The following is a 24837-nucleotide window of genomic DNA, read 5'->3' on the forward strand; positions in this document are numbered from 1 at the left end:
GTTAATCTTATCTTATCTAACCGTATCTTATTGCTTTTTGCCCGTTAGCAGTGTGCTGTTAGAACAATGCAGTAGACACCAGTCATAGCATGTCTAAATGCAGTATATTCACAATGGTTTAATTACCAAAAATCACAGATAAGTTCAACTTTACGTTACTTCACAATCGATGTCTTTATATTATTTTAATAATAAATCAGGTGAGATTATATGTACTTGCATGCCCAGAGACAGACCAGTGCCAAGCTCAATCCCTGAAATTTTGTCTTCCAAATTGCCACTCTGATCTCATATCACATTGAAACCACAGAAAGGTGAATTATTTCGAATAATTTAATCATATTTCAATTATTGTCATGTAATGTGATGTAGGTATTTTGACTATGCCTGTATTTTTGCCCTTGAGTGAATTTCAGTAGCCTTCTTTTATATGAACGTGATTCATCTCTTAGATTAATATGAACTGTTCTGCATGAATCATTGAAGCTGTTTATAAACCTACGTTTTATTTGGAAGGTGTAACTCAAAATCCTTGACTGCCTGAGAGAGAGAGAGAGAGAGAGAGAGAGAGAGAGAGAGAGAGAGAGAGAGAGAGAGAGAGAGAGAGAGAGAGAGCTGGCTCCTCCCGCGGAATGTGGAGCGCAAATAAATCCGCACTCAGCTGAAGGTTCGCCGCAGAGGTGCGCCAGCAGGAGGACAAGGATACTTGAATAGCATTTTGGAGTCAGCTGCCGATCTCCACCTCTCCAAAGTCTCATCCAAATAAGTTTTTTGCTAGTATTTGTGTCATCTATACGTGTGAATATGTCCGGTGGCTGTCTGGCCACGGTGCTGGTGGTGTTGTTGTTTTCCGGCGATGTGCTCTGCATGCCCAAAAGCGCACGGAAAAGCAGGAGGCAGGCGCACGAGCGCTCCGTATCATCTGTATCTCAAGGTGGGCATGTCCTTTTAATAGTTTCATGGCTAAAGTATGAAATCTCTGCTAAATAAGTGCTAGATTAATGTCAGACTCATTCTCTTTGATAAGACTTGTGCATGTATTTCGGTGTTGTGGTGGTGGTAGGGGGTGGGGTTTGTTCAGGTTATTCATTCGTCTGGAAAGGATGGGGGGGCAGTTTTACTAAATCTTAATGCTTCTGTATTACTTTCAGCATATACATGTTTTATTTTATTTAAACCTTCCTTTATATTTAAACCTCGTGGTTCTCATCTTTAAATAAATTAATTTCACATAAAAAAATATTTGCACTTCACTAAATATTGTTTGAGACTTTTGCTTATAGTCAATCACTTTAACTGTGTGTTCTTTAGAGAAAGTGACGCCTGACCATCTTGTGAATGGGTGCCAGGAGTGATAATTAAGACATCACTGTCTCACTGGCAACAAGCTGTAACAAGATCTTTTGATTAAGATTTAGTTTTTATGAGGCTTTGATGTCTCAAATTCCTTTTCTAAGTTACTATTAGGTACTGAGAGAGAGAGAGAGAGACAGAGAGAGAGAGAGAGAGAGAGAGAGAGAGAGAGAGAGAGAGAGAGAGAGAGAGAGAGAGTCAAACGTGAACTTGGCAGACTTTTGAAAAAAGTTTAAAAGGTAGTTTATATTCAGCAGCACTGTTAAAATCACACAGAAAAATTGATAGCACTAGGATTACCCTTAATTGTTACTCATAAACTAATTGGCAGAGGATCTGACATGATATGGAAGAGCAGGGCTTTGTTTCCGATGCACTTTATGTGTGTGTGTGTGTGTGTGTGTGTGTGTGTGTGTGTGTGTGTGTGTGTGTGTGTGTGTGTGTGTGTGTGTGTGTGTGTAACCTGGGGGTTAACAAAGGTTTTTTTTTGTTTTGTTTTGTTTTTTTGCTGGTTAATTTTTTGCCCACATTTTCCACCCAGATGGATGTGTAGAGTATGGAAAATATTATGGAGTTGGTGAGCAGTGGGAACGCACCTATCTGAGCACTGTGCTGCTCTGCACTTGCCATGGAGTGGCTGGTATTAAGTGTAAAACGAAGCCTGAGGGTAAGTTATTTTATATCGTGCAGTAGAATACAACGAATGTTTGTATGACAAGTCAGTGCCTATTAAATGATGCTGTGATTCATGTTTATTTTAGAAGAGGAGACTTGTTTTGACAAAGTAAATGCTCGCTCCTATCGGGTGGGAGAGACTTATGAACGACCAAAAGATGGAATGATCTGGGACTGCACATGCATTGGCTCTGGCCGAGGGAAAATCAGTTGCACTATTGCAAGTGAGCAGAACCTTTAATTTTCACCACATGAAATATCGAATTTTCTCAGTGCCTTATTTCCTGATGTCCTTTTTATGTACTTGTAGACCGCTGCCATGAAGGGGGACACTCATATAAGATTGGAGACACTTGGATGAGACCTCATGACACTGGAGATTACATGTTGGAATGTGTCTGTTTGGGCAATGGCAAAGGGGAATGGACCTGCAAACCTGTTTGTAAGATATCACAGAAACAAGACTTAAATGTTGATTGTAGTATGACAAATGTTAAATCAATCTCTTCCTTTCTTTCCTTGTTAGCTGAGCGCTGTTATGATAACACAGCTGGCACCTCTTACACAGTGGGGGAAATCTGGGAGAAACCCTACCAGGGCTGGATGATTATTGACTGCACCTGTTTAGGGGAGGGAAATGGACGCATCACTTGCACATCTAGAAGTAAGAAAACCTCTGTATTGCAAAAATCGGCCTTAAAATTGGTTTAACACTCTAAACCACACATACGTTTCTCTCAGTCTTACTGCATAATTAACTAATTAAATCCATTACAGTTAAACCCACTGGAGTTAGGGGTTAGCAACTTAATGATGCAGGAAAACAATAATCTTGATTTATGAGAAAAGGTTTTTTATTTTATTATTGAATTTTATGGTCTAAATGATGTGAAATCTCTTACTGTTTGTTTGGTATTCTTAGACCGCTGCAATGACCAGGACATACAAATGTCTTACCGTATTGGGGATACTTGGACTAAGACAGATGCCCATGGACACATCTTGCAGTGTTTGTGCACTGGTAATGGACGTGGAGAGTGGAAATGCGAGAGGCATGCTTCCTTGCACACTACTGGCCTCGGTAAGATCTTGGACTATTAGACTGTCTTCCTATTTTTTGACTATACAAAGCTATAAAATATTGAGCATACTGGAACAAATTAGTTCAAAAGTGTAATTTTTGCACTCATCCAAAACAGCAAGAAAAGATTGGCAACTCATGTTAATCAGATGTGTTTGGCTATTCCAGGCACTGGTTCTCGTGTGATCACCAATGTACAGCCAGCTGTGTTTCAACCAGTGCCCCTTCCCATAACCCCTATTGAGGGCACTTGTGTAACAGACTCAGGAGTGTCCTATGTTCAGGGAATGCGCTGGATCAAGACTCAAGGCAACAAGCAGATGTTGTGTACCTGCCTGGGAAATGGCATCAGCTGTACAGAGTGGGGTTAGTTTTATCACTTAATAGTTCACCTTATAATAGTTTCACTAGGTGATTTAGCATTGTATTGTTGAATTTGTTTTCATTCTGTGATAATATTTGTATTTTTATGCATAGAGGGGCATTCTCAAGTTTATGGTGGCAATTCAAATGGCCAGCCATGTGTTTTCCCATTTGTGTCAATGGGCAAGACTTTCTACTCATGCACCTCAGAGGGACGTGATGATGGACAGCTTTGGTGCAGTACCACTTCTGACTTTGAAAAAGATCATAACTACTCTTTCTGCACAGAAAAGAACGGTGGGTGAATATTCACAAGGAACCTCTAAAGTCATTAGTTAAATTTTGGCGTTTTAATTGCACTATCATCAAGTACTAATCTTGTGGTCTCTTGCTTGTTTTGCAGTTTTGGTCACAACTAGGGGAGGAAACTCTAATGGTGCCCTGTGCCACTTCCCTTTCCTCTATAACGGCCATAACTACACAGACTGCACAGCTGACGGACGCAGGGATGGCATGAAATGGTGTGGCACCACATATAATTTTGATGGAGAGAACAAGTTTGGCTTCTGCCCCATGGCTGGTGAGTGCAAATAAATATTACTTGAAGCTTCCATGGGAGACAATGTTAAGATGTTTTAGGGAGGTATATTAAGAATCTGGGTACTGTATTAAAGTCTCATATACCTTTTTAGTGTATAGTGTATAGATGTGCTGCTCAAAACTTATCTTTGTCTTTGGAAGAAGATCTACTTATTTTTTTAAGAGATTGGAGAGATAAGGTAAATTGCATAATGTTTTCTATCTGATAATGGAAAGCTTAATCTCTGCTGGGAGGAGGCCAAATAACAGATAAATGGGTCCCACCAGCAGGGAACAAAGGCTCAGTCAACACCTATCGAGCCACATTTACATACACACTCTGTTCTGACTGGGAGTTGGGACTTTGATGGGTGTCTACAGCTTCTAAGGGCTAATTAAGAGGAGCCAGGCAGGATCTCACAGACTTTTGCTAAAAGTTAGATTTATTGATAGGGTTTGGTGCTTTAGATCATTATGCATTTTGAAGTATCCAGGATAAAGCAGGCTTTTTTTCTTTATGAGGTACAGCACAGACTTTTGTCAACATTGTTTGCAAAACACTGAGAACTAAGTTGAACTAAGTTTTCTTTTTTCTTTTCTTGATACTGTGCTGTAGCTCTGTGCACCATATGAGAACAATTAAAATGAGTGGCAAGTTAACAAGCCACTCATGTCACTATTTAAGAGTGCAAAAGTCACTTTAAAAGTAATTAAGCCGGTGAGTAAATGAGAGCGACTCTCTGGCAGGAGTAGCTTAAGCATACGTCCAGGATAGTGGTGGCCGTGCAGATGCCCTTGTGTGCTGATGGACGGGGCCCGGCTGTCAGTGAAGCATTAAGAAGTTGGCTGAGCTCCAGGGCAGCTGGTTTCTAATTTGTAAACTCCTCCATGAACTCCCTTTCCATCTCAACCTTGGTGTTCTTATCCAACGCTCTCCCCATTTCATCTCCCTAACAGGTCAATCTGCTCTATTCTAACTCTCAACAATGATCTTATTTTGCAACACTGCATCAGGACATTTTTCAAAGCAACCGCAATCGTTTTTGGTGGTAGATTGTAGGTAGTTATCCAGTGGTATTTGATGCATTAAACAGTTTGATGTCCTGTGAACAAATGGCCAAAGACTGTATGTTTCACATTATGTCCTTTAAATGTGCCTAGGGTTAATGATTGTTTTTTCATGTCCTTAAATGTTAAGTCTCTGTATAGGTCATTATCTTGAGAAAGTAATCGCCCAAATAATCTCTTGCCCTTTTAGCCCATGAGGAGGTTTGCACTACCAGTGAGGGGGTAATGTACCGTGTGGGAGATCAGTGGGATAAACGCCATGATGTTTTGGGTCACATGATGCGCTGCACTTGTGTAGGCAATGGACGTGGGGAGTGGAGCTGCATCGCCTACTCACAGCTCAAAGGTGAGTTCTCCATTGGGAATTAAAAATAGAGGCAGTACTGAGTATTGAGCAAGTGATTTTTTCCATAAATCCATGTAAAGTATATCTAAAAAATGAAACACCAGTTTTAGAACATTAGTTTCTTTTGAGTAACAGAGTGCTATTTATGCTACTGTCTCTCTCAGACCAGTGCATTGTGGATAGTCTGACTTATGAGGTGAATCAAACCTTCACCAAACGTCATGAAGAGGGCTACATGATGAACTGCACCTGCTACGGACAGGGTCGTGGACGTTGGAAGTGTGACGCCATTGGTGAGTTTACATCAACACAATGATCTGGAGTTATTTTTACTCATTACCAGAGATAACACAGTTACCCAAAGTGAAAACAAAATGATGTAAATGTTGCTGGAAAAATCATAGGTTTGGATTGAATATCATAAAATCTAAGGGACAGTCACATTTCAATATGTGAATATTTTCTGTTATCTATTACATATTACATAGGAAAGGGCAGGCATGAGAAGGTTAGGGGAGATTCTGGATTTTTTTTTTGTGATGTTTAAATCTTCTCTGCTTGTTATATGTAGAACTATCTCATCAGGTAGGTTGTTGAGAAAAAAGGTCTAGTCCTTAAAACCTAAGTTGTTGATTTGTAAGAAGTCAACTGGGACAATTTATATCCCTTTTTATTTTTAATTTTTTAACTGTAGGACTCTCACTCTAGATTTACACAAACTTATCTAAGGCTTTCTAAGTACTTCTCTATGTATATCTGGTTAATAACCCAGTACCTATTTCCTCTTACAGACCAGTGCCAGGAGCCAGACACCAAAGTTTTTTATCAGATTGGAGAGTCATGGGACAAGGTCATCCACGGACTGCGCTACAAGTGTTACTGTAATGGTAATGGGCTTGGAGAGGTGAGCTGTGAGCCACAGCACTCTTTCCATGGTGAGTAAAGCAGATCTTGGTGAGGGATACTTAAAGCATGTGTATCTACTCACACAGACACGGGTCATGCTGAGCAGTACTGTGAGTGATCCTCTGAGGTTGGGTTGAGGGTGGGTTGGAAGTCAACGAGCTCCAGATGTTTACAGAGACAGAGGCACTGCTTCTTATTTCCTTTCTCAGGTGTTTGAGAGACTTTCTGCATGTGTTAGATGAAGCAATTGCACTGCTTTGAACAAATGCTTGTCCCCTTCAAAGGTGTTGTTTGAAACCAACACTTTGTGCTCTAGTTTGTTCATGGCTTTGAAGTTGGTAGATGGAGAAAGACTTTTCACATATTGTTCTTTTATTCTTTGTTTGCCTGGCAGTGGTACAGCCTTTAGAAATTCTTTGTCACGTTTTTGTCGAGAACGTGTCAGAACTAATTTACATTTGTCTGCCGGTTACACCACTACAGCATCTGTAAAGTCGTTCACTGGCTTATGTAATTTCCATTGATGACAGCTAACTTAAATTTCTGAAATTTTATAGCTAAAATAGCTGCAAAATGACAACTGTTATTTATGTCAACCCTAATCAATTCAGAGCCATTTTTATAGACTTGACATACATCTGTATCTCTAGTGTAAAGAGATATGGATATTAAACATTGAAAAAATATACAATGAAGGCTTGGCAACAAAAATGATGTTTAATTACGACAGGAATTTTCCCTCTCTGTGTGGCAAGCATGGGGTCAGTAGAGAGCTTTTAGTGCTAGGGACCTGAGAACAATAGCTCTGTATAATGACATACAGCTGTGAGAATGCTGGGAACACTACAGACCAGACTGCTGGTAGAACATAGCACAGACTGAAGGGGATTTAAATGCTGCTATATACACACAAGGTAGTTATTGGACTTTCATAGAAGTAATTGGGAGAAATGGAGACCAGGTTCCTCAAACTCCAATGAGGCAATGATGCCACGTAGACTATGTGTTTAATGCTTGTTAAGAGTGTTGGGATTAAACTGCATCAGGAAATTAACTTCAACAAAAGGAGCATGTTTTAGGTCATATAAGGAAAATTGCAACATATGCATAAAGGTAAATAATTATCTCTTTAAATAAAGAAGGCTGTGTATTTAGATTTATTCCTTCAGGTTGAGAAAATGTGAAATAGCTATTTGTTTCGTTGGGTTTGAAAACCTCAGAAAGAAATAGTAGCATTACACCAGCATCAACCATGTGTGAGTGCTGAAAACCTCAAGAAGAATTTTACAGAGCTGTGTCAAATTTCCCATTTCGGTTTCTCTTTAAAATCAGGTAGCAGAAGTGCACAGACATGCTTTGACCTGTGGTTCGTCTCCTTTAAAATAAACATTTCTGTGTTTTTGTTGCCAGTTTTTGCTGTGTGTTTTATACCATTCATTCCCTTGATATAGACTATATAAAGTAAATGACCTGATGACTGCTTCATTATTCCATAGCAGTTATAAATTAATAATTTTTTTTTACTCTGAAGTTGAATGTTTGTTCTGTGTGTCTTAAAAGTCATCTTAAAAACTGAAAGGAAAAACTGAAGGCTTGACTTCTTTTTTCTTTTTTCTCAGGTGGTACTCGTCCAGTACAGGTGATCATTACAGAAGCTGGCAACCAGCCCGATTCACACCCAATCCAGTGGAACGCTGCTCCTTCTGCTCATATCGTCCAGTATGTCCTGAAGTGGAGAGAGGTCAGTCTTTTATCAATTTAGAAATGTCTACAGCCCATTTCTAGAGGGTCAGCATGCTTATTATGATACGTCTACGCTATTAGGAGGTGTGCTAAAGTTTTCATATTTTTTTCAATAGAAAAACACTCGTTTTCCATGGAGGGAAGTTACCCTTCCAGGCCATCTCACTTCTTACACCATTGCTGGACTGAAGCCAGGCATCACCTATGAGGGTCAGCTCATCAGCATTTTAAGACTTGGTCGCAGAGAGGTCACTCGTTTTGACTTCACAACCAATTATGGCTCCTGTGAGTATCCTGTTTGTCAGTCAAACATAAAATTGCATTCCTTCATTCCTTAATCATAACATTTCCTCTGTGTCCCTTCTTTTCACAGTGACTCCAACTGAAGGAGACACGACTTCTCCACCTCACGTGGTGGACACCTCAGAGTCTGTGACAGAGATCACATCCAGTAGCTTTGTCATATCCTGGGTGTCGGCCTCTGACACTGTGTCTGGTTTCAGAGTGGAGTATGAGCTCTCTGAGGAAGGAGGACAGCAAGGGCAACCCGTGGTTTTGGGTCAGTTACAATTTCTCATCAGTGGATTCTAAATGTTAAAGCAATGATGTTAAATCTGCTCAAATACGACTAAATGTAAAGATGTCAGCAGGAAGAATTGGGATTTGTGGCATTTTGGAATTTTTCCTTAGGTATCTTGTTTGAGCAACAAATACATAATTTTGAGAAAAGCTTGATGTAGATCAAAGATTTACCTAGGATTAGTATGTCCAAGCTTAGTATTAGAAGGAAAGATGCTGCATATTGTGGACATAAATCTAGGCAGCAAAACAAGCAGAGCAAATTAAAAGGTGTTTTCTGATTTGAGGCCCCTGGGACTTTGTGCTGTATATTGTATAAAAAACAGTGTTTCAGATGTCATGGTAAGATTCTGTTTACAGATCTTCCACGTACGGCTACTTCTGTGAATCTCAGTGAGCTTTTGCCTGGCAGAAAGTACACCGTTACTGTGTATGAACTTACTGATGAGGGAGCCTCCAATGTGATCCTCACCACCTCCCAGACTACAGGTAAATACATAGAGAAAATACTTTTCCTGCGTAAACAAATGGTAAAAAATAATGCCCACTGTATTATGTCCAGGTTAATTTCATATCCCCTTCCTCCACAGCTCCTGATGCTCCTACAGGTCATGAAGTGGGGGATGTAGATGAGACGTCCATCACAGTCAGATGGTCTAAACCTCTGGCTCCTATCACAGGTCTGCTCTGTCTTTCTTTGATGTAAATCATGTTTAATATACTATATATGAAGGATGGAAATGTGCTGACCTTTCTATTCTATGCCCATAGGCTACCGTGTGGTTTACACTCCGTCTGTTGAAGGGAGCTCTGGAAGCACAGAGCTGACCCTGCCCAACACTGAGACCTCTGTAACTCTGAGTGACCTTCGACCTGGCCAGCTGTATAACATCAGCATCTATGCTGTTGAAGAAAATCTGGAGAGTGAGCCTGTGTTCGTTCAGGTCAACACTGCTGGAGAACCAGACATAGGTACACAGACACTAAAAAATAAGGAAAACATAAATTTTAATGAAGCAAAGGATGACTTGAATAACAGGGTAAAGAACATCTGCTTGTTGACTAGATTTGGATTCTGTTTTAAGCAGAAATTTTTATTTCTATAAAAATCCAGGGTGTCAATGCTTGTGAATTTATTCTATCATGCAATTATTTTGCAAAGTTTTTAGGATCTTTAACTTTTAACTGTTGCCTGTTCTTTAATTTAATACATCTATGTGGATGTAATAGAACAAGGCTGGCATTTTTTATTGAAAGCATTCTAATGTCAAATATCAGTTTTCAGTCTTAGTCTTGGTTAAAGTTACAGGCAAAATCAAAGTTTACTCAAGTGCTAATATATAAACTATAAGAGCCTCTCCTTTGGAATTGTCATATGGCAATGGAGGTCAGGTCAAACATTTAGCTGGACTAAAACAAACCATCTGTGGTCTCTCCATTGTTAGATCATTGTTAAACCTGTACGACAGTAGGTTGTCTGAATTCTTCTCTTCAGATGGAAGAGTTTTATACGATGGTAAATACAGCTTGCCACAGCTTGGAAATTACAGGTTGAAATGAGTTAAGACCTTGTTTGGATGAAGTGTAATGTAGGTTAAAATTGGTACATGGAAGAACATCCTGGAAGGGTCAAAGCAGTGTTTAAAAGATGAAGATTTGCTTTTGAAAATCCTCCTTTATAAGTTGTTTAAAAAGGAAAAGTCTTGTTTGGTTCTGTTTTGTAGCTGGAAAATTACCCGTTGCGGCATGATTACGTTGTCCTTTAGAGTTTTTAATCCAAAGTCACTGTATTTATCTGACAGACGAGATTCCATCCCCAACTGACCTGCAGTTCTTTGAGGTGTCAGACTCGAAGATCACTATCACTTGGGCCGCTTCTCCTGATGTCTCTGTGTACCGCGTGTCACTTGGACAAGTCGGTGCTGATGGACTGGTTGAGCAACAGACAACACTACCCATCATGCACAATACTTATGCAGAGGTCACCCCACTGGAGCCTGGAACCCTCTACCGCTTCTTTATCTTTGCCATCAAAGACAGAGAAGAAAGCGAACCACTGGTTGGAGAGCATGCCACTAGTAAGTACTGCAAAGTGCAAAGTAGTAGGCTAGCAAAGTGTATTCATTGCTGGTGTCAACCTTGTAGACAAAAAGCAAACACAGCGGAGGTTTTGACACTTCCAGGCAAAGATGTGTGAGGTCTGTTGTTAAAACTGATTTATAATTCGTCGCAGTAGTTGTAAAATGAAATGGTCCCACATACATAATGCATACATAATATATGCTTTTCACAACCTGAAGCGCATTTGTTATTAAGTTCACTTTAAAAAGTGACTCCTATTACATTGTAGGCAGTAATTATGCTGGTTGCATGTGGATATCCTGAAAGTTTTGCTTTTCCTCAAAACATTTTTTGCCCAAGACCTAACTATTATTCAGTAAACAATCTAGAACTGCTGCTGTAATTATGAAGACTGTCCTATACTCATTCCAGGACAAATATTCACAATATGCTCATATGGGGCAGTGTTAACTTCAGTAGTTAAGGCTCTGGCTTCTTTATTGGAAGGTCAGGGTTCAAGTCCCTGCACTGTCAATCTGCCAACGTTGGGCCTATGCCAAGGACCATACCCCACTATTTTACAGCACCCCTAGTTGGGGTCAGAGCACAGAAAAGGCTTCCAGTGTGCTGTAATGTATGAGTGGAAATAAAGGCTTCTTTTTCTTCTGAATATCCAACATGCAAAGATCTGTTAAGTCCATCTTTCAATGCACTTTACATTGTTCTTTTCTTTCTTGTTTTTTCTGAATAGAGCCAGATACCCCCACTAACCTCCACATGTCTAATGTGACTGAAGACAGTGCTGTTATTATCTGGTCAGCTCCCAGAGCTCAGATCAATGGTTACAGAATGTTCTTGACTGTAGAAGGCTCAAACCCTAAACAGCTGCGCCTTCCAAGCCGCCTCACACAGTACACACTTCTGAACCTTCAGCCAGACACGCCATACACAGCCACACTGCATTCTGAGAAGGGCAACGTACTCAGTGAGGGAGTCACAGTGACCTTTAGCACCTGTGAGTTTCAGCTTAAACACTTCTAATCTCTAGTAGTGATGCAGGGAGAATTTCATTTATACTGACTGATTTCTGCTCTTTGTCTTGTAGCCTCACCAATGAAAAATGCCCCTCGTTTCACAACTGATGTCACAGACACCTCTATTGTAATTTCCTGGAATCCTGTACCTAGAGTTGGATATAAGGTATAGACTGCCATATCTTTTACCTTACAGTGTGCATGCATATAGAGGATGTACATGCTAACCTGATAAATGCAAAAAATATATATATTTGCCAAAATTGCAGTTAAATGATGCAAAAAACTGGAAAATTACATGTTTTGGCAGGCTGTAGTAGAATTTACTCCATATGAATACATGACATTTGGAAGTTTATAGGGGGTTTGAAAAGCAGATGCAGATGTGCATGAGGAAAACATTCACTTTATGGTTAAATCATTTTTTGGACTCTTTTATGTTTGCAAATTTTACTCAAAGCCCCAGATGTAGTGTTTAATTAATCATGCATTTAATTATGTTTGTGAACATCTGTAAATGTCAAAACAAGGATTAAATAATGACGTATACCGCGAATGTATTATCATTAATCGGCTAAAATTCTGCTGATTCTGCTGATATCGTGATCGGTTCACACGCAATATATTTTAGTGTCTGTACATTCGAGTCAAGCAAACAGACATGCAGCCTTCCTCCCGTTCACACACCCTACTTCCTTTCATCAGCTAACTGTGAAGCCAAGCCAAGGTGGAGAAGCCCCCAGGGAAGTGACCTCTGAATCAGGAAGCGTTTACATCTCAGGCCTGAACCCTGGAGTGGAGTACACCTACAGTGTGCAGCCGGTCATCAACGGACAAGGGCAAGGCAACCCCATCACACGTCGTGTTATCACACGTAAGACAGCATAGACCTTGTTCTGCTTTTGTTCTCTGTGAAAGGGTCGTACAGCATATTGAAATCAGCTGAAGTGAAGCTATTTCCCAGGACTCCGATGCAGTCATATCTTAATAATTATCTCTGTCTTCAGCTCTGTCTCCACCCACTGATCTCAACTTGGAGACCAACCCAAACACTGGAGAGATAACTGTCCAATGGAATGAAGCCAGAACTCCAGGTCAGCATTTGGAACTTCTTATATCCTAATAAAAGCTTACAAATCATTGTTAAGAGAACACAAAAGGGAACAATTTCTCAGGAATGTCACAGATGGTCATGAAATTTAGGAACAAACATTATGCTGTCAAATTAACTTGCCAGCAAAAAAGGGTTTGTTTTATCTTGTTCATTTTACTACTGTAAATAAACTTAGCTATTAAAATTATTAATCATGCTTATATTCATGGTATCATTTTTTTCCCCCATCCTTTGTCTATAGATATCACAGGCTACAGAGTGACTTGCAGTCCCATTAATGGCCAGCAAGGTAACTCTGTGGAGGAGTTTGTGCGAGCAGGTCAAACCTCATGCACTCTGGATAAACTGAGCCCTGGAGTGGAGTACAACGTCAGCGTGTTTACGGTGAAGGACGAAATGGAAAGCGCACCTATCTCCAGCAGAATCACTCCGGGTGTGTATTACATCTGCCTTTGTACATAAAAGACGTCCTTTCCGAAGCTAATATGGCCAATTTCACATATTGTTGGATTGGTTGCTCCATCCCATAACTGTAATCTAACATTAATCACAATTTTATAAACAAAACTGCTTTGTTAGACATTGTCTAACTAAATTACATTCTTGGTACATAGTAAAGTGCACTAAGTAAATGGTACTTGGGTTATTCCCTTGAAAGAAGTTGACTTGCTTTTGAGGAAGTCACACCACTAGAGGTTGACTCCATTAACATAAATGCCTCATACTAAGTTTACTTTTTTACTCTGAAATAAGTGATATGATGTGACCACTATAATACATTTATACATACTGTTTGTGTATGAATGGCATTCCTTTAATGATCACTAGCACTGAATTATTAGTCTTGGTTTTAAAAAAAAGTCAAATCAGGGAAAAGAACTTGAGAATTATTTTTTGACTTGCATCAGATTTACATATTAATCACATCTTCATATCACTTAATATTCTATTGTACCATGGTTCACTGTTATTAAACACATACTGAACCATGAGGGCTGTGTATGTATTAACTCCGTACTCTCGCCTGCTCCTCCTCTAATTAATCTCATAGAGGTGCCCCAGCTAACAGACCTCCATTTTGTCAATATCACCGACTCCACCATTGGCCTCACATGGAGTCCGATTAACTCCACTGCTATAACTGGTTACCGCATCACTGTGGTGGCTGCGGGCGACAGTGTGCCCATCTTTGAGGACTTTGTTGAGTCTACCAGAGACACCTACACTGTATATGGTCTGGAGCCTGGCATCGACTACGACATCAGCCTCATCACAGTAACTGAGAATGGTGTGAGCGTGCCCACCACCATCACACAGCAAACAGGTAAGAGTTCAAAACTGCACTTCCAATCACACTTCTTTAAATATAACAAGCTGATCTGTTGACTGAATGTACTATATGGATAATAATATGACAATTCCTTACATGTTAAACATCTGTATTTTTGTGTTGGCTACATGTGGTTGCCACATTTTCTTAAGGGTCTGGAGAGAAGTGTGTTATTAAAGAGCAGGGAAGCATCTGTATTTTGACTGCAATTCTAGCTCTCTCATCCAATCTCAGTCTAAAGTTATTGAGACCCATGTGGCAGCAGTCTGTGTGAAGGTTTTCAGATCCTCAGTCACTCTCAAGCTGGTGCTCATTTTCTGACCCCTTTTTCCGTTAGTGGCTTGAGCTCCTTAACTTTTAAAAGATGTAATAGGTCTAGACAGACTGTCTGCTTTGTTCCAGTAACACAGAGCAATGTGTGTACGATACTCATTATTTGTTTTTGTTTTTTTAAATAATTACTATCCTCTCTTCTTTTCCTCAGCTGTGCCAGCCCCAACTGGCCTAAAGTTCAGTGATATCAGTGCTGACAACATGACCGTGATCTGGACAGCCCCCACTGTCCCCAATCCTAACAAGATTGACCGCTACATTATCCACTATCACCCAGTCGATGATGAAAATGACAACACTGAGCGGGTTGTGGATGGAAACATGCACAGGGTTGTTCTTCGCCGTACGTGAACCATTTCTTCCAGATTTAGCAGTGTTGTTTCACGGCTCTCTGGGATCACTAATTATGCTTTCTGTGTGTTCTCTATCTGTAGATCTTATACCCAACACTGAATACATGGTGAGTGTCTTCTGTGTTTATGAAGAGAGGCAGAGCTCACCTGTGATCAGTACTCAGAGAACCAGTAAGTTAAATCACCTCTCATTATATCAATAGCAGTGGAATTATTTTCTTTACATATTTCTTTATATTGGGTCACAAGGTGTGATTTTGGTGTCTTTTCTGCACTACAGTACTGGATTCCCCTGTTAAACTGGCTTTCTCTGATATCGGTACAAACTCCTTCACCATACACTGGCTGCCTCCTAAAGCCGCAATCTCTGGCTACCGTTTTCGCTATCAGATGACCAGTGGTGGACGCTCCAAGGAGGAGAGACTTCCACCTTCCAGGAGCCACTTCACACTGACAGGACTGACTCCTGAGACCGAGTACAGTGTCAGCATCTTTGCTGTGAGCGGCACACGCGAGAGTCAGCCTCTCACCGGAACTCAAGCCACCAGTAAGCTAGTTCAGTATTAATGACTAAGATAATTAATCTTAACAGCCTCTTGAGGTATTTGACTTAATATATTTCAGATATCACAGGGATCTTGCAAAGCCATATATAAAATTCTAGCAAATGTAAAAAAGTTTGTTCTGGATTCTTTTCACAAGAAACACAAGGAAAGGAAAAGAACACTGCATGACATTGCTCAGTTCAGACCCAGTGAATTAAACTGAATTATAATATGATGTGGTGATTATTCTTGTTGCTAGTCTCTGATGCTCCTACTGACCTGGAGGTCACTTCTTCAACACCGACCAGCATCATTGTTCGCTGGGACGCCCCCTCTGTCAGCGTGAGGTACTACCGGATCACACATGGAGAGTCAGGTAGATGAATGCGAATCCTAATGCCAATAAAAAGCCCTTTTTTAATCCATGTGCAGCAACTTTAATTATATTTTTATTATTGTGCTAATGTCTTACTATTGGTCTATAACATGCCAACAGACAAAAGGCTTAAATTTAATTGAAATAAATTGTTAGTGCCGTAGTGTAACAGCTGAATCTTGTACTTCCTCAGGTGGTCACAGCTCTCCTAAAGAGTTCACCGTTCCTGGCTCTCAGACCACTGCCACTATTGAGGGTCTGCGCCCAGGCACTGACTACACCATCACTGTGTATGCTGTGACAGGCAGAGGAGACAGTCCTGCCTCCAGCACACCTATCTATGTCACACACAAAACAGGTACACCTGCATACCTTAGTACCTAAGTATAATGTAGGGATTGTTCTGATATAATGGAAGCACATAATGATACTTAGATAGAGAGAGCGGAACTATTTTATGAACTACAGTGATATGGTAGAGAGCAAGAGAATGTGGAATGATAAAATGTTTCTGTAGATATTGAGTCACCAACTGAGATGGAAGTGACTGATGTAAAGGACAGCACCATTACTGTACGCTGGACACCAGCAGCCGGTCCTGTCTCTGGATATCGCATCACTGGAACCCCCCGAAATGGCAGCGGACCCTCGTTCTCTGAAGTGGTTGCTCCAGGTAACATGGAGTTTGAAACACTATTTTTCTATACATAGATAAAGTCAAAAAGCTTTATTTACATTGCTCTATAGATGTCTTATATCTCATCACCGACTATAATTTTGATTCATAATTGTGTTTATTCATTAAGTTGTTTTGTTATTTTGCAGACCAGACAGAGATGACATTCTCCGGACTGATGCCCACAGCTGAGTATACTGTCAGCGTCTATGCTTTGGGACAGGATGGAGAGAGCCCTCCTCTTGTAGAGACTGTAATTACTAGTAAGTCAATCCAGTGAAATATATACAAAATAAATATAACAAGTCTTAAGGTTTTACCTTGTGATGATTAAACCTAACATGGCAGTATATAGAAAAAAGTTTTGTATCTCACTATATTCATCTCTGATATTTCTTAGCTGTGGACAAACCGAAGGACTTGGGTTTCTCCGAAGTGGACTCAACTTCCTTGCGGATTTCCTGGGAGAGTCCTGATGGAGATGTGACCTCATACAGAGTGCTGTACTCCAGCTCAGAAGAGGGTGAGAGAGAACTGTTCCCTGCTCCCCATGGTGCAGATGAATCTGCAGTGCTGCATGGGCTCCGTCCTGGTACTGAGTACACTGTTAAAGTCATCGCCCTTCATGACCGCACTCCTAGTCCTCCATTAGTTGGCACCCAGTCCACAGGTACATATGTTTTATATTTCCGATGTAAAATATGAACGCATCACCGAACACATCTCCAATAAGCATGCCAAATATTCTAAATGGTCTGAATACATTTTTTTGTGCTTTATCTCTGCAGCTATTCCTGGCCCTACCAATCTCCAGTTCTCTCAGGTTGGCGCCACTTCCTTTACTGTGTCCTGGTATTCAGGACCTAATGTCCAACTGACTGGCTACCGTGTTGCCATCACTCCCAAGAACAAGAATGGGCCTACTAAAGAGGTTAACATTGCTCCTGACTCCACCCAGTACCACGCCACTGGACTCATGGTAACTATCTTGGCTTTTGGGTTGTAATCTATGAATGTCACATCTGTGATCTTTGGAAAGTCAATTATTGCTCAAATACTTAAGCATGTGTGTTGTATGTCAGAATATAGTGACATACAGCACAAAGATACCGATTTGTACATTAGCAGGTAGCAATTTTCTGCTAAAATCTGTTTTTGTAAGCATTGAGAATCTGTAGCATTGACCTGAAGTGTAATGAGAGCCTTAGTGCTTAAAGTGGTTGTGGCCTGCACTTGGTTTGAGACCAGTAATGTGCTCATCTAGTTAAACCACATACACACTGCTATCCATGCTATTTAAGCTTGTGGGTACATCAAAGACAGATGCCTAAGCCAGACTGCAGATTGTAGGGGTTAAGGAGGATTGTATGAGGAGTGTATGATTTCAAATCTGGTGTAAGAAAAATACAAAGTGAAAACATGCATCAGGGTGTGTGTGTGTGTGTGTGTGTGTGTGTGTGTGTGTGTGTGTGTGTGTGTGTGTGTGTGTGTGTGTGTGTGTGTGTGTGTGTGTGTGTGTGTGTGTGTGTGTGTGTGTGTGTGTGTGAATTTCTTAACTACAGTATAAGTCAAAAGGGTGTGTTTTTGGCAATCAACAAGTCTACCTTTGTGCTTTAATGTTGTCGAAAGAATTGAATTATTTTTCTGTCTTCTAGCCTGCCACAGAGTATGAAGTGGAGCTTTATGCTGTGAAGAATTCACTTACCAGCCGTCCAGTCAAAGGAGACATCACAACTCCAGACAGTAAGCTATAACCCTGTGACTCTTTTTCATTATACCTTTATTGTAAGAGTGGCAGATGTGCAGAGATCTAATACTCTTGTTTCTGCCTCCGTTTTGCAGACATCAGCCCCCCTCGTCGTGTTCGGATCTCCAACTTGAAGGATACTTCCATCACTCTGACCTGGCGCTCCAAGACTGATGCTATTTCTGGTTTCCTAGTAGAGCTCACACCCACTGTTGGTGGTCACAACCCCATCCTGAAGACCATTCCACCCGAATCCCGCACCTACACCATCACTGGTACTTAAATAAATCAAACTATGTTAATCTGTATTTATAAATTTTAGCCATCTGTTCATTAGGTCTGTCTGTTTAGCAAAAATTGTGTTTTTTTTAATTCAGTCATTAAAGCATTGATTTAATGTTTTAATTCCTGTTATGTATAGGTCTACAGCCAGGTACCTCCTACAAGATCAATATTTACACTCTTAATGGGAATGCCCGCAGTGAACCATTCACCATTGCTGCCACCACAGGTAAACATTCTGCAACAAAATGGTTCATTTAAAACTGCTATCTTCTTAAAGTATTTAAAATTATGCATTTACTTCAGGTCTTCAGTCACAAAGTTACAAAGTTTTTAATATGTTTGTTTATCCTTAGCTAAACCTGTGATCAGCCCTCCAGCAAATATCCGCTTTACCTCCTTGACCCCCAGCACCATCTCCTTCTCCTGGGAACCTCCCAAAAGCATCATCACAGGATATTACATCACCTATGAGGAAGCTGAAGGCATCCCAAGAGAGCTTGTCCCAAGACCCCTTGCTGGCAGAACATCTGCCACTATTTCCGGTATTTGTCTTCTGTGAACTTTTGCTAGTACTTACTGTCGAGTTGCTATTTTATTCTTATCTTTGTCAAGTTTGCATTTTTCTGTTTTGGCCATCCATCCATCCATCCATCCATCCATCCATCCATCCATCCATCCATCCATCTATCTATCTATCTATCTATCTATCTATCTATCTATCTATCTATCTATCTATCTGTCTGTATTTTTTATTTTGATTGTGATAGCAGTAATAGATTCATCTTTCACAGCTGTTTTCCATCACATCTAAACTAAAGGGCTGTATGTTTTTGCATACAGGTTTGAAGCCAAACACTGAATACATCATTAAAATTGTTGCTCTTAACAATGCACAAAGAAGCACTGCACTTGTGGGCAAAGCCAGAACCCGTAAGAATCTTATCTTTTTCATCAATTCTCAAATTGTTATAATGTAGATCTAAAAGACATTAGTGTATCTTTGATTCTAGCTTGATTTAAGGACACAATTATTTGTGCACTGTTATTACATGGCTACAACAAGGCTTATGGCTTGTATACTCTGATTTCTATACAGTTCAAATGTTTCACTTCAACAATAATTTAGTATTAGATTATGAGGCCCTCTGCAGTATATGACATGCTACAGCACCTCTGTTCTGACTTCTGTCTCTTCTCCTGCTAGAAGTGGAAGAGTTTTCCCCTCAGCTTCCAGTGTCTCACCGACCCAGACCTGGTATACTGGATGTTCCCAATGAAGAGAACTTGAACAGCAATCATGTGCACCTGGTTGGCCCAAACAGACATAACACACTTGGGCAGCAGGGTCAACACGTCTATACAGAATATCAAAGCCTGGGCCTGGCCAACCGTGGCCAGCATGAGCCCCTGGCTCCACACCATGGTGAGCCACTGGTTTATATTCCTCTGCCAGGGCCAGACGGTCACAGGGTGCCAGTGGTGAGGGTGAGTGAGGGCACATTGCCGGGGATCTCCTTTGAAAATCCTTTCAATGAGACCGAGCTACCCCAGGAAGCCCAGACACAGACCACCATCACATGGCAAGGAGTGCCACACAGTTCAGAGTATGTGGTGTCCTGCAGTCCCATTACAGAGATTGATGAGCAGAGCTTACAGGTGAGCATAAATAAATAAAACAATCTAAAAAAAATGTATATCCAACATGTAGGATTAAAATTGTAATTCATTTCTGTAACAAACAAAAATTCCACTTCAATTCACCACCTTAACCTTTGTAAGCCTTTTTGGATTTGATGTGGCCATAAATTGGCTCTATAAAAATGTGTGTGTCTCTTTCAGATGCATCTTCCTGGCACCTCTACTAGTGCTACATTGATTGGCCTTACTTCAGGAGCCTCCTATAAAATTGTTGTTGAATCTGTCAATGGAGAGAACAAGGAGAAAGTTCTGGAAGATGTTGTGACCGTTGGCAACACTGGTAAAGCCTGTTTTGTTAAACAACCTATTAAAAAGATCATGGCTCTATTTCTGAGTTTGTCTTAATCTAAATATGTCACATGTAGTTCCAGGAAAAGGACCAGGAGCTGGAGAAGTGCCTATAGGCAGGGATGTGTGCTATGACACATTCACTGCAACCTACCATGAGGTGGGCGCTGAGTGGGAGCGCATGTCCGAGACTGGCTTTAAGCTTTGGTGCAGGTGTCTGGGCCTTGGCAGTGGCCATTTCAGATGTGATTCATCCAGTGAGTGACTGAGCCAGTGCTACTACATTACAAACCCTACACCTCACACTAGCATGGGCAACTAAAATCCACTGGTTAAGCCATATCTATTGCTGTCCTTCAAAGCACATTAATGCAATGTATTTTTTGATAGAAAAATGTGACTTAACCATATACATCATATAAAGCATGAAAGATGTTTCACTTTGCCCATGCTAGGCCCTACTGTCATGTTTGTATCTATTCTTAAACATGATAGTCAATGAGGAGGTGAATTCTGTCTCAGGTTTGTATTGTCAACCTGTAACCAGATGATGCGAAACTCTGAGACCAGCTGCGCCAACAGCGTATGAATGCCGAGGTCATGTACTGATCGATCTAATGACTGTGTGTGATGGATGAATTCACTCTACAAGGAATCTAAAATCTAACTGAGCGTAAGGGATGTTTGAAAAGTGAAGCACAATTGTCTTTTCTTATGCCTGTTCTATCCATTAAACAGAGTGGTGTCATGATAATGGTCATAACTATCGGATTGGGGAGAAATGGGATCGTCAAGCAGAGAACGGCCACATGATGAGCTGCACCTGCCTGGGCAACGGGAAAGGAGAGTTCAAGTGCGAGCCACGTAAGTGGATTTACCTCGGGCAGTGGCTTCTCACCATCCTGCCAATACAATTTATTATGCAGCTGGATTGGGATGGTAGTGAGAAATCGGAGTGCCAGCTGTTCACTTCAGGACAGAACCTGTTGTTTTCTGTCCTTTCAGTCGTTCCCTTAGCAATGCAAAATACCAGGAACATGTAAATTGCTTTCCGTGGTGGTGTAATTAACAGATGTGTGTTTTGAATTTAGCTATAATTTGTTCAAAATGGTCTCAAAATTGTGTTTGTAGATGAAGCTACATGTTACGACGAAGGAAAGATGTACAAGGTTGGAGATGAGTGGCAGAAAGAGTACCTTGGCAGCATCTGTACTTGCATGTGCTACGGTGGACAGCAGGTGAGCTGTGCCTCCTATTACCATTTTCATATTAATGTGCTTATGAGATTCTAGAAAAAAAGTTCAGCTATTGCTATGAATGTAAAGTAGGATCGGCTCTTTCCTGGTACAGAGCAGCATCGATTGCCCTTTATTTACTGACTTAATAGTTTCATCTTAGAGCAGTAGAGTGTAGATTTTCTATGTAACTAAATTCTGTCTCCACAGGGCTGGCGTTGTGAGAACTGCCATCGGCCAGATGCAGAGGTCAACATTGACCTTGTGCAGCCTCCAGTCCACACAGATGTCTATGACCGCTACAGAGAGAATGCCCTACGCAAACTGGTAGGCCTTACTGAATCACCACTTGATAACCACTAATTATCCATAGTTCTTGCTCATCACAGCACTGTTTATGAACAGTGAAGCATTAAACCTTGATGCTGTGGATTTGTCTTACATTCTAATTCATCCCTTCTACACTTTGTTCCTGTTTTACAGAACATCCAGTGTCCCATCGAGTGCCTAAGACCTGACCTGCTAGCAGATGCCCAGAGCCATTCAAAATAATTTGCAGTGTTTAAGAGAAGCGCCCCCTAGAGACCGTCCTTATTGTATTATGCCTCAGTGCCTTATTTTTCTCCCCTGTCCTGCTGCCTCCACACTGCTCACTCAGTCCTGATACACCTCACTGTTCCCTCACTAACCAGGACGGGCCCTACTTATCCTCCTCCCATTCCCCACACAATTGAGATGCTTTAGCACCTCTTAGAGACTCCTTCAGTCTGGACAGATTCATTTTAGTCCTGGAGAGATATGGAGTTCTCAATTTCTTTTGTTTGTTTGTTTGTTTGTTTATATTCTTTTCAACCACTGAATCAGCCAAGACCAAAGACTGTATGCCTTTAACTTTTTTTTGCCATTGTTGCTATTTGTCAGTAAGACATTGAAAAATGGATGTAGGCCATAAACTTTGATGACAACATCAATATAAACTCGGTGGTTCTTTAAAAAATTTAGAGACCAATCATTAAAAAAATCAAGCACTGTCTTACAATGGAAGTCTCTGTGCCTTGTGGGCATTTAATTAATGTAGTATTGACCCTGTTTTTAATTGGTTGGTTTGAATCTGTGTCCTCTGCTTCCTTAAGGAAAGCACTGTATTCATGATGACATACACATTTTAATGTTTTTCATTTGTTATTTATCCCTTTTATCAATGCATTTTATAGAATGCAATTTTGGATGTACACTTTTTTATTTTTTGTGATTTAGGTGCCAGTCTTAACTACTGTGGACAAAATACCTTTTTAATAAACTTTTTATATAAATAAATGTTTGTTGTATATTTTATGCATGTGCTGTAACAGTGGTGCTGAGAAGTAGCTTTTTTTGTAAACTATTCTCATTTCCTTCATTATAAATTATTACAAAGTCTCCACTGTCTTCTCTACATTTTACATGAGTGTGGCATTGCATACAAACAAAGCAAGATAAAAGTTTTCTCTTCTACTTCTTCTTTTCATCATCCGTTTCCAGGCTCAAAGGAAATTGATCTTGTTAACATAAATCCCACCTTTATCTATATATTGAGCAACACTTTAAATTTGCTTCCCATGGACTGATTGTCTATTTGGTTTTACAATCAAAATGGCATCTACTGAGGACATCATAGAAATAAACTGATAACTATCTAATGACGGAGTAAATAGCATCCTGAAGCACCAAAGGGCCCATTGTGTCCTAATGAATAGTTGTTACAGAAATGTTCCATACAGGTCTGGGACTTGAGTTGGACATTGTACACAACATCAGGAAACCAATCCTGCCTTACAGGAGCCCATCCAAAAAAACAGGTGAGGTTAAGACAGAGGACATACTTGCTTTTTTAGTTTGGGCCCCCCACAGAGCACAATCAGTTTTGCTCTCTTGAACTCCTGGCCATGAATGGCTGTGGCATTGTCAGGAATAGTCAGAACTTTTCTGTTGCAGGAGTTTAGGAGTTGCAGAGCCCATAATTTTTATGCGCAAACCCAAACCTTTACTCTTGGGTCAGAGGGCCTACAGTGGTATTATAGACTTATTTCTGACATGTCTCAGGATACACTTGGTGCCAGAAACATTATTTTCCGAACATACCACAGACTTCAAACATGGCTGCTATGTACTAAAATCCCCAGCACAACATTCCAACGTTTACACCTGTTTTCAGTCACACACACAGTCTTTATAAACAGACGTTGAATACTTACTCAGTTGTGAAAGAAACCTCATTGTGCCTCTGCCTGAATTTACCAAACCTTGTATTCTCTGCCTTGATATCTGGTTTTTGATCTTGCCCTGCTAGCTGGTTTTTGGATTTGTTAGCAATCTTGTTTGCTGATTGCCTATTAACAAGGAAATTAGTTTGCAGAAGAAAAGATGCAGCCAGCATATCTTGATGATGATGTAGGACCATTACACATAATCACTTACATCCAACAGTGGTAAAAGTAAGTATACATCTATGGTTCCAGCGTTATTTTACAAGCATTGAACGCATTTATAATTAATGTTCTTATAGACTGAGAAATGTTAATAAAAATATAGAGTGAAAAAAACAAGAGAATGAATTCATGATAAGCTTTGTAAGCTCTGTTTGTGACCTATTTTCATGATTCAAAGAATCAAGAAGCTTTTAGGGTCATTTCAACCATATATAGCTGACAGGGTACATAGTGAAATGAGACGATGTTTCTCCAGGACCATGGTGCTACATAGAACCAAATCAGAGCTACATAGAACAACACAGAGCTAAGGACTTCAATTAAGTTAGTCCTAGCCACATAAAGTGCCTCTGCGCAAAGTAGAGCAAACAGTACGATATAAAAACAGTGCAAACAAACAATACAAAACACCACAAGACACTAAAAGTGCATGTAAGTGTACTGTACATTGTGCAAAAATATAGGAATCTGAAGAAGAAGGATTTATTTAAATATATCTACACAATGTAATATATTTGTCTAAGATTAATCAGTTCATTATTACTTCTGTTTCTTATTTAACTATAAAATTCTATTTCTGTCAGATTGCTTTTGAAAAAAA

General features: G+C 40.3%; 1 protein-coding gene across 1 annotated transcript; it reads left to right on the plus strand.

The window, feature by feature from the left end:
- The first annotated feature begins 657 nt into the window (after positions 1–657).
- Positions 658–23085, plus strand: fn1a (fibronectin 1a). Its single transcript, XM_027164441.2, has 46 exons — positions 658–934; positions 1895–2020; positions 2115–2252; positions 2339–2470; positions 2555–2692; positions 2951–3109; positions 3278–3475; positions 3587–3769; positions 3876–4052; positions 5310–5465; positions 5630–5758; positions 6257–6400; positions 7991–8112; positions 8231–8399; positions 8488–8673; positions 9054–9182; positions 9284–9373; positions 9465–9665; positions 10496–10771; positions 11506–11769; positions 11860–11954; positions 12494–12662; positions 12796–12882; positions 13144–13335; positions 13954–14226; positions 14717–14908; positions 15000–15089; positions 15199–15465; positions 15723–15839; positions 16033–16197; positions 16357–16512; positions 16665–16778; positions 16916–17185; positions 17304–17494; positions 18171–18258; positions 18358–18537; positions 18684–18773; positions 18901–19089; positions 19388–19477; positions 19752–20203; positions 20387–20525; positions 20611–20790; positions 21272–21397; positions 21665–21771; positions 21979–22095; positions 22252–23085. The coding sequence occupies exons 1-46, from the start codon at positions 805–807 to the stop codon at positions 22318–22320; spliced, it is 7452 nt and encodes a 2483-aa protein (XP_027020242.1). The 5' UTR covers positions 658–804; the 3' UTR covers positions 22321–23085.
- Positions 23086–24837: the final 1752 nt, after the last annotated feature.

Source organism: Tachysurus fulvidraco, chromosome 6 (assembly GCF_022655615.1).
Source record: "Tachysurus fulvidraco isolate hzauxx_2018 chromosome 6, HZAU_PFXX_2.0, whole genome shotgun sequence".
Taxonomy (NCBI): domain Eukaryota; kingdom Metazoa; phylum Chordata; class Actinopteri; order Siluriformes; family Bagridae; genus Tachysurus; species Tachysurus fulvidraco.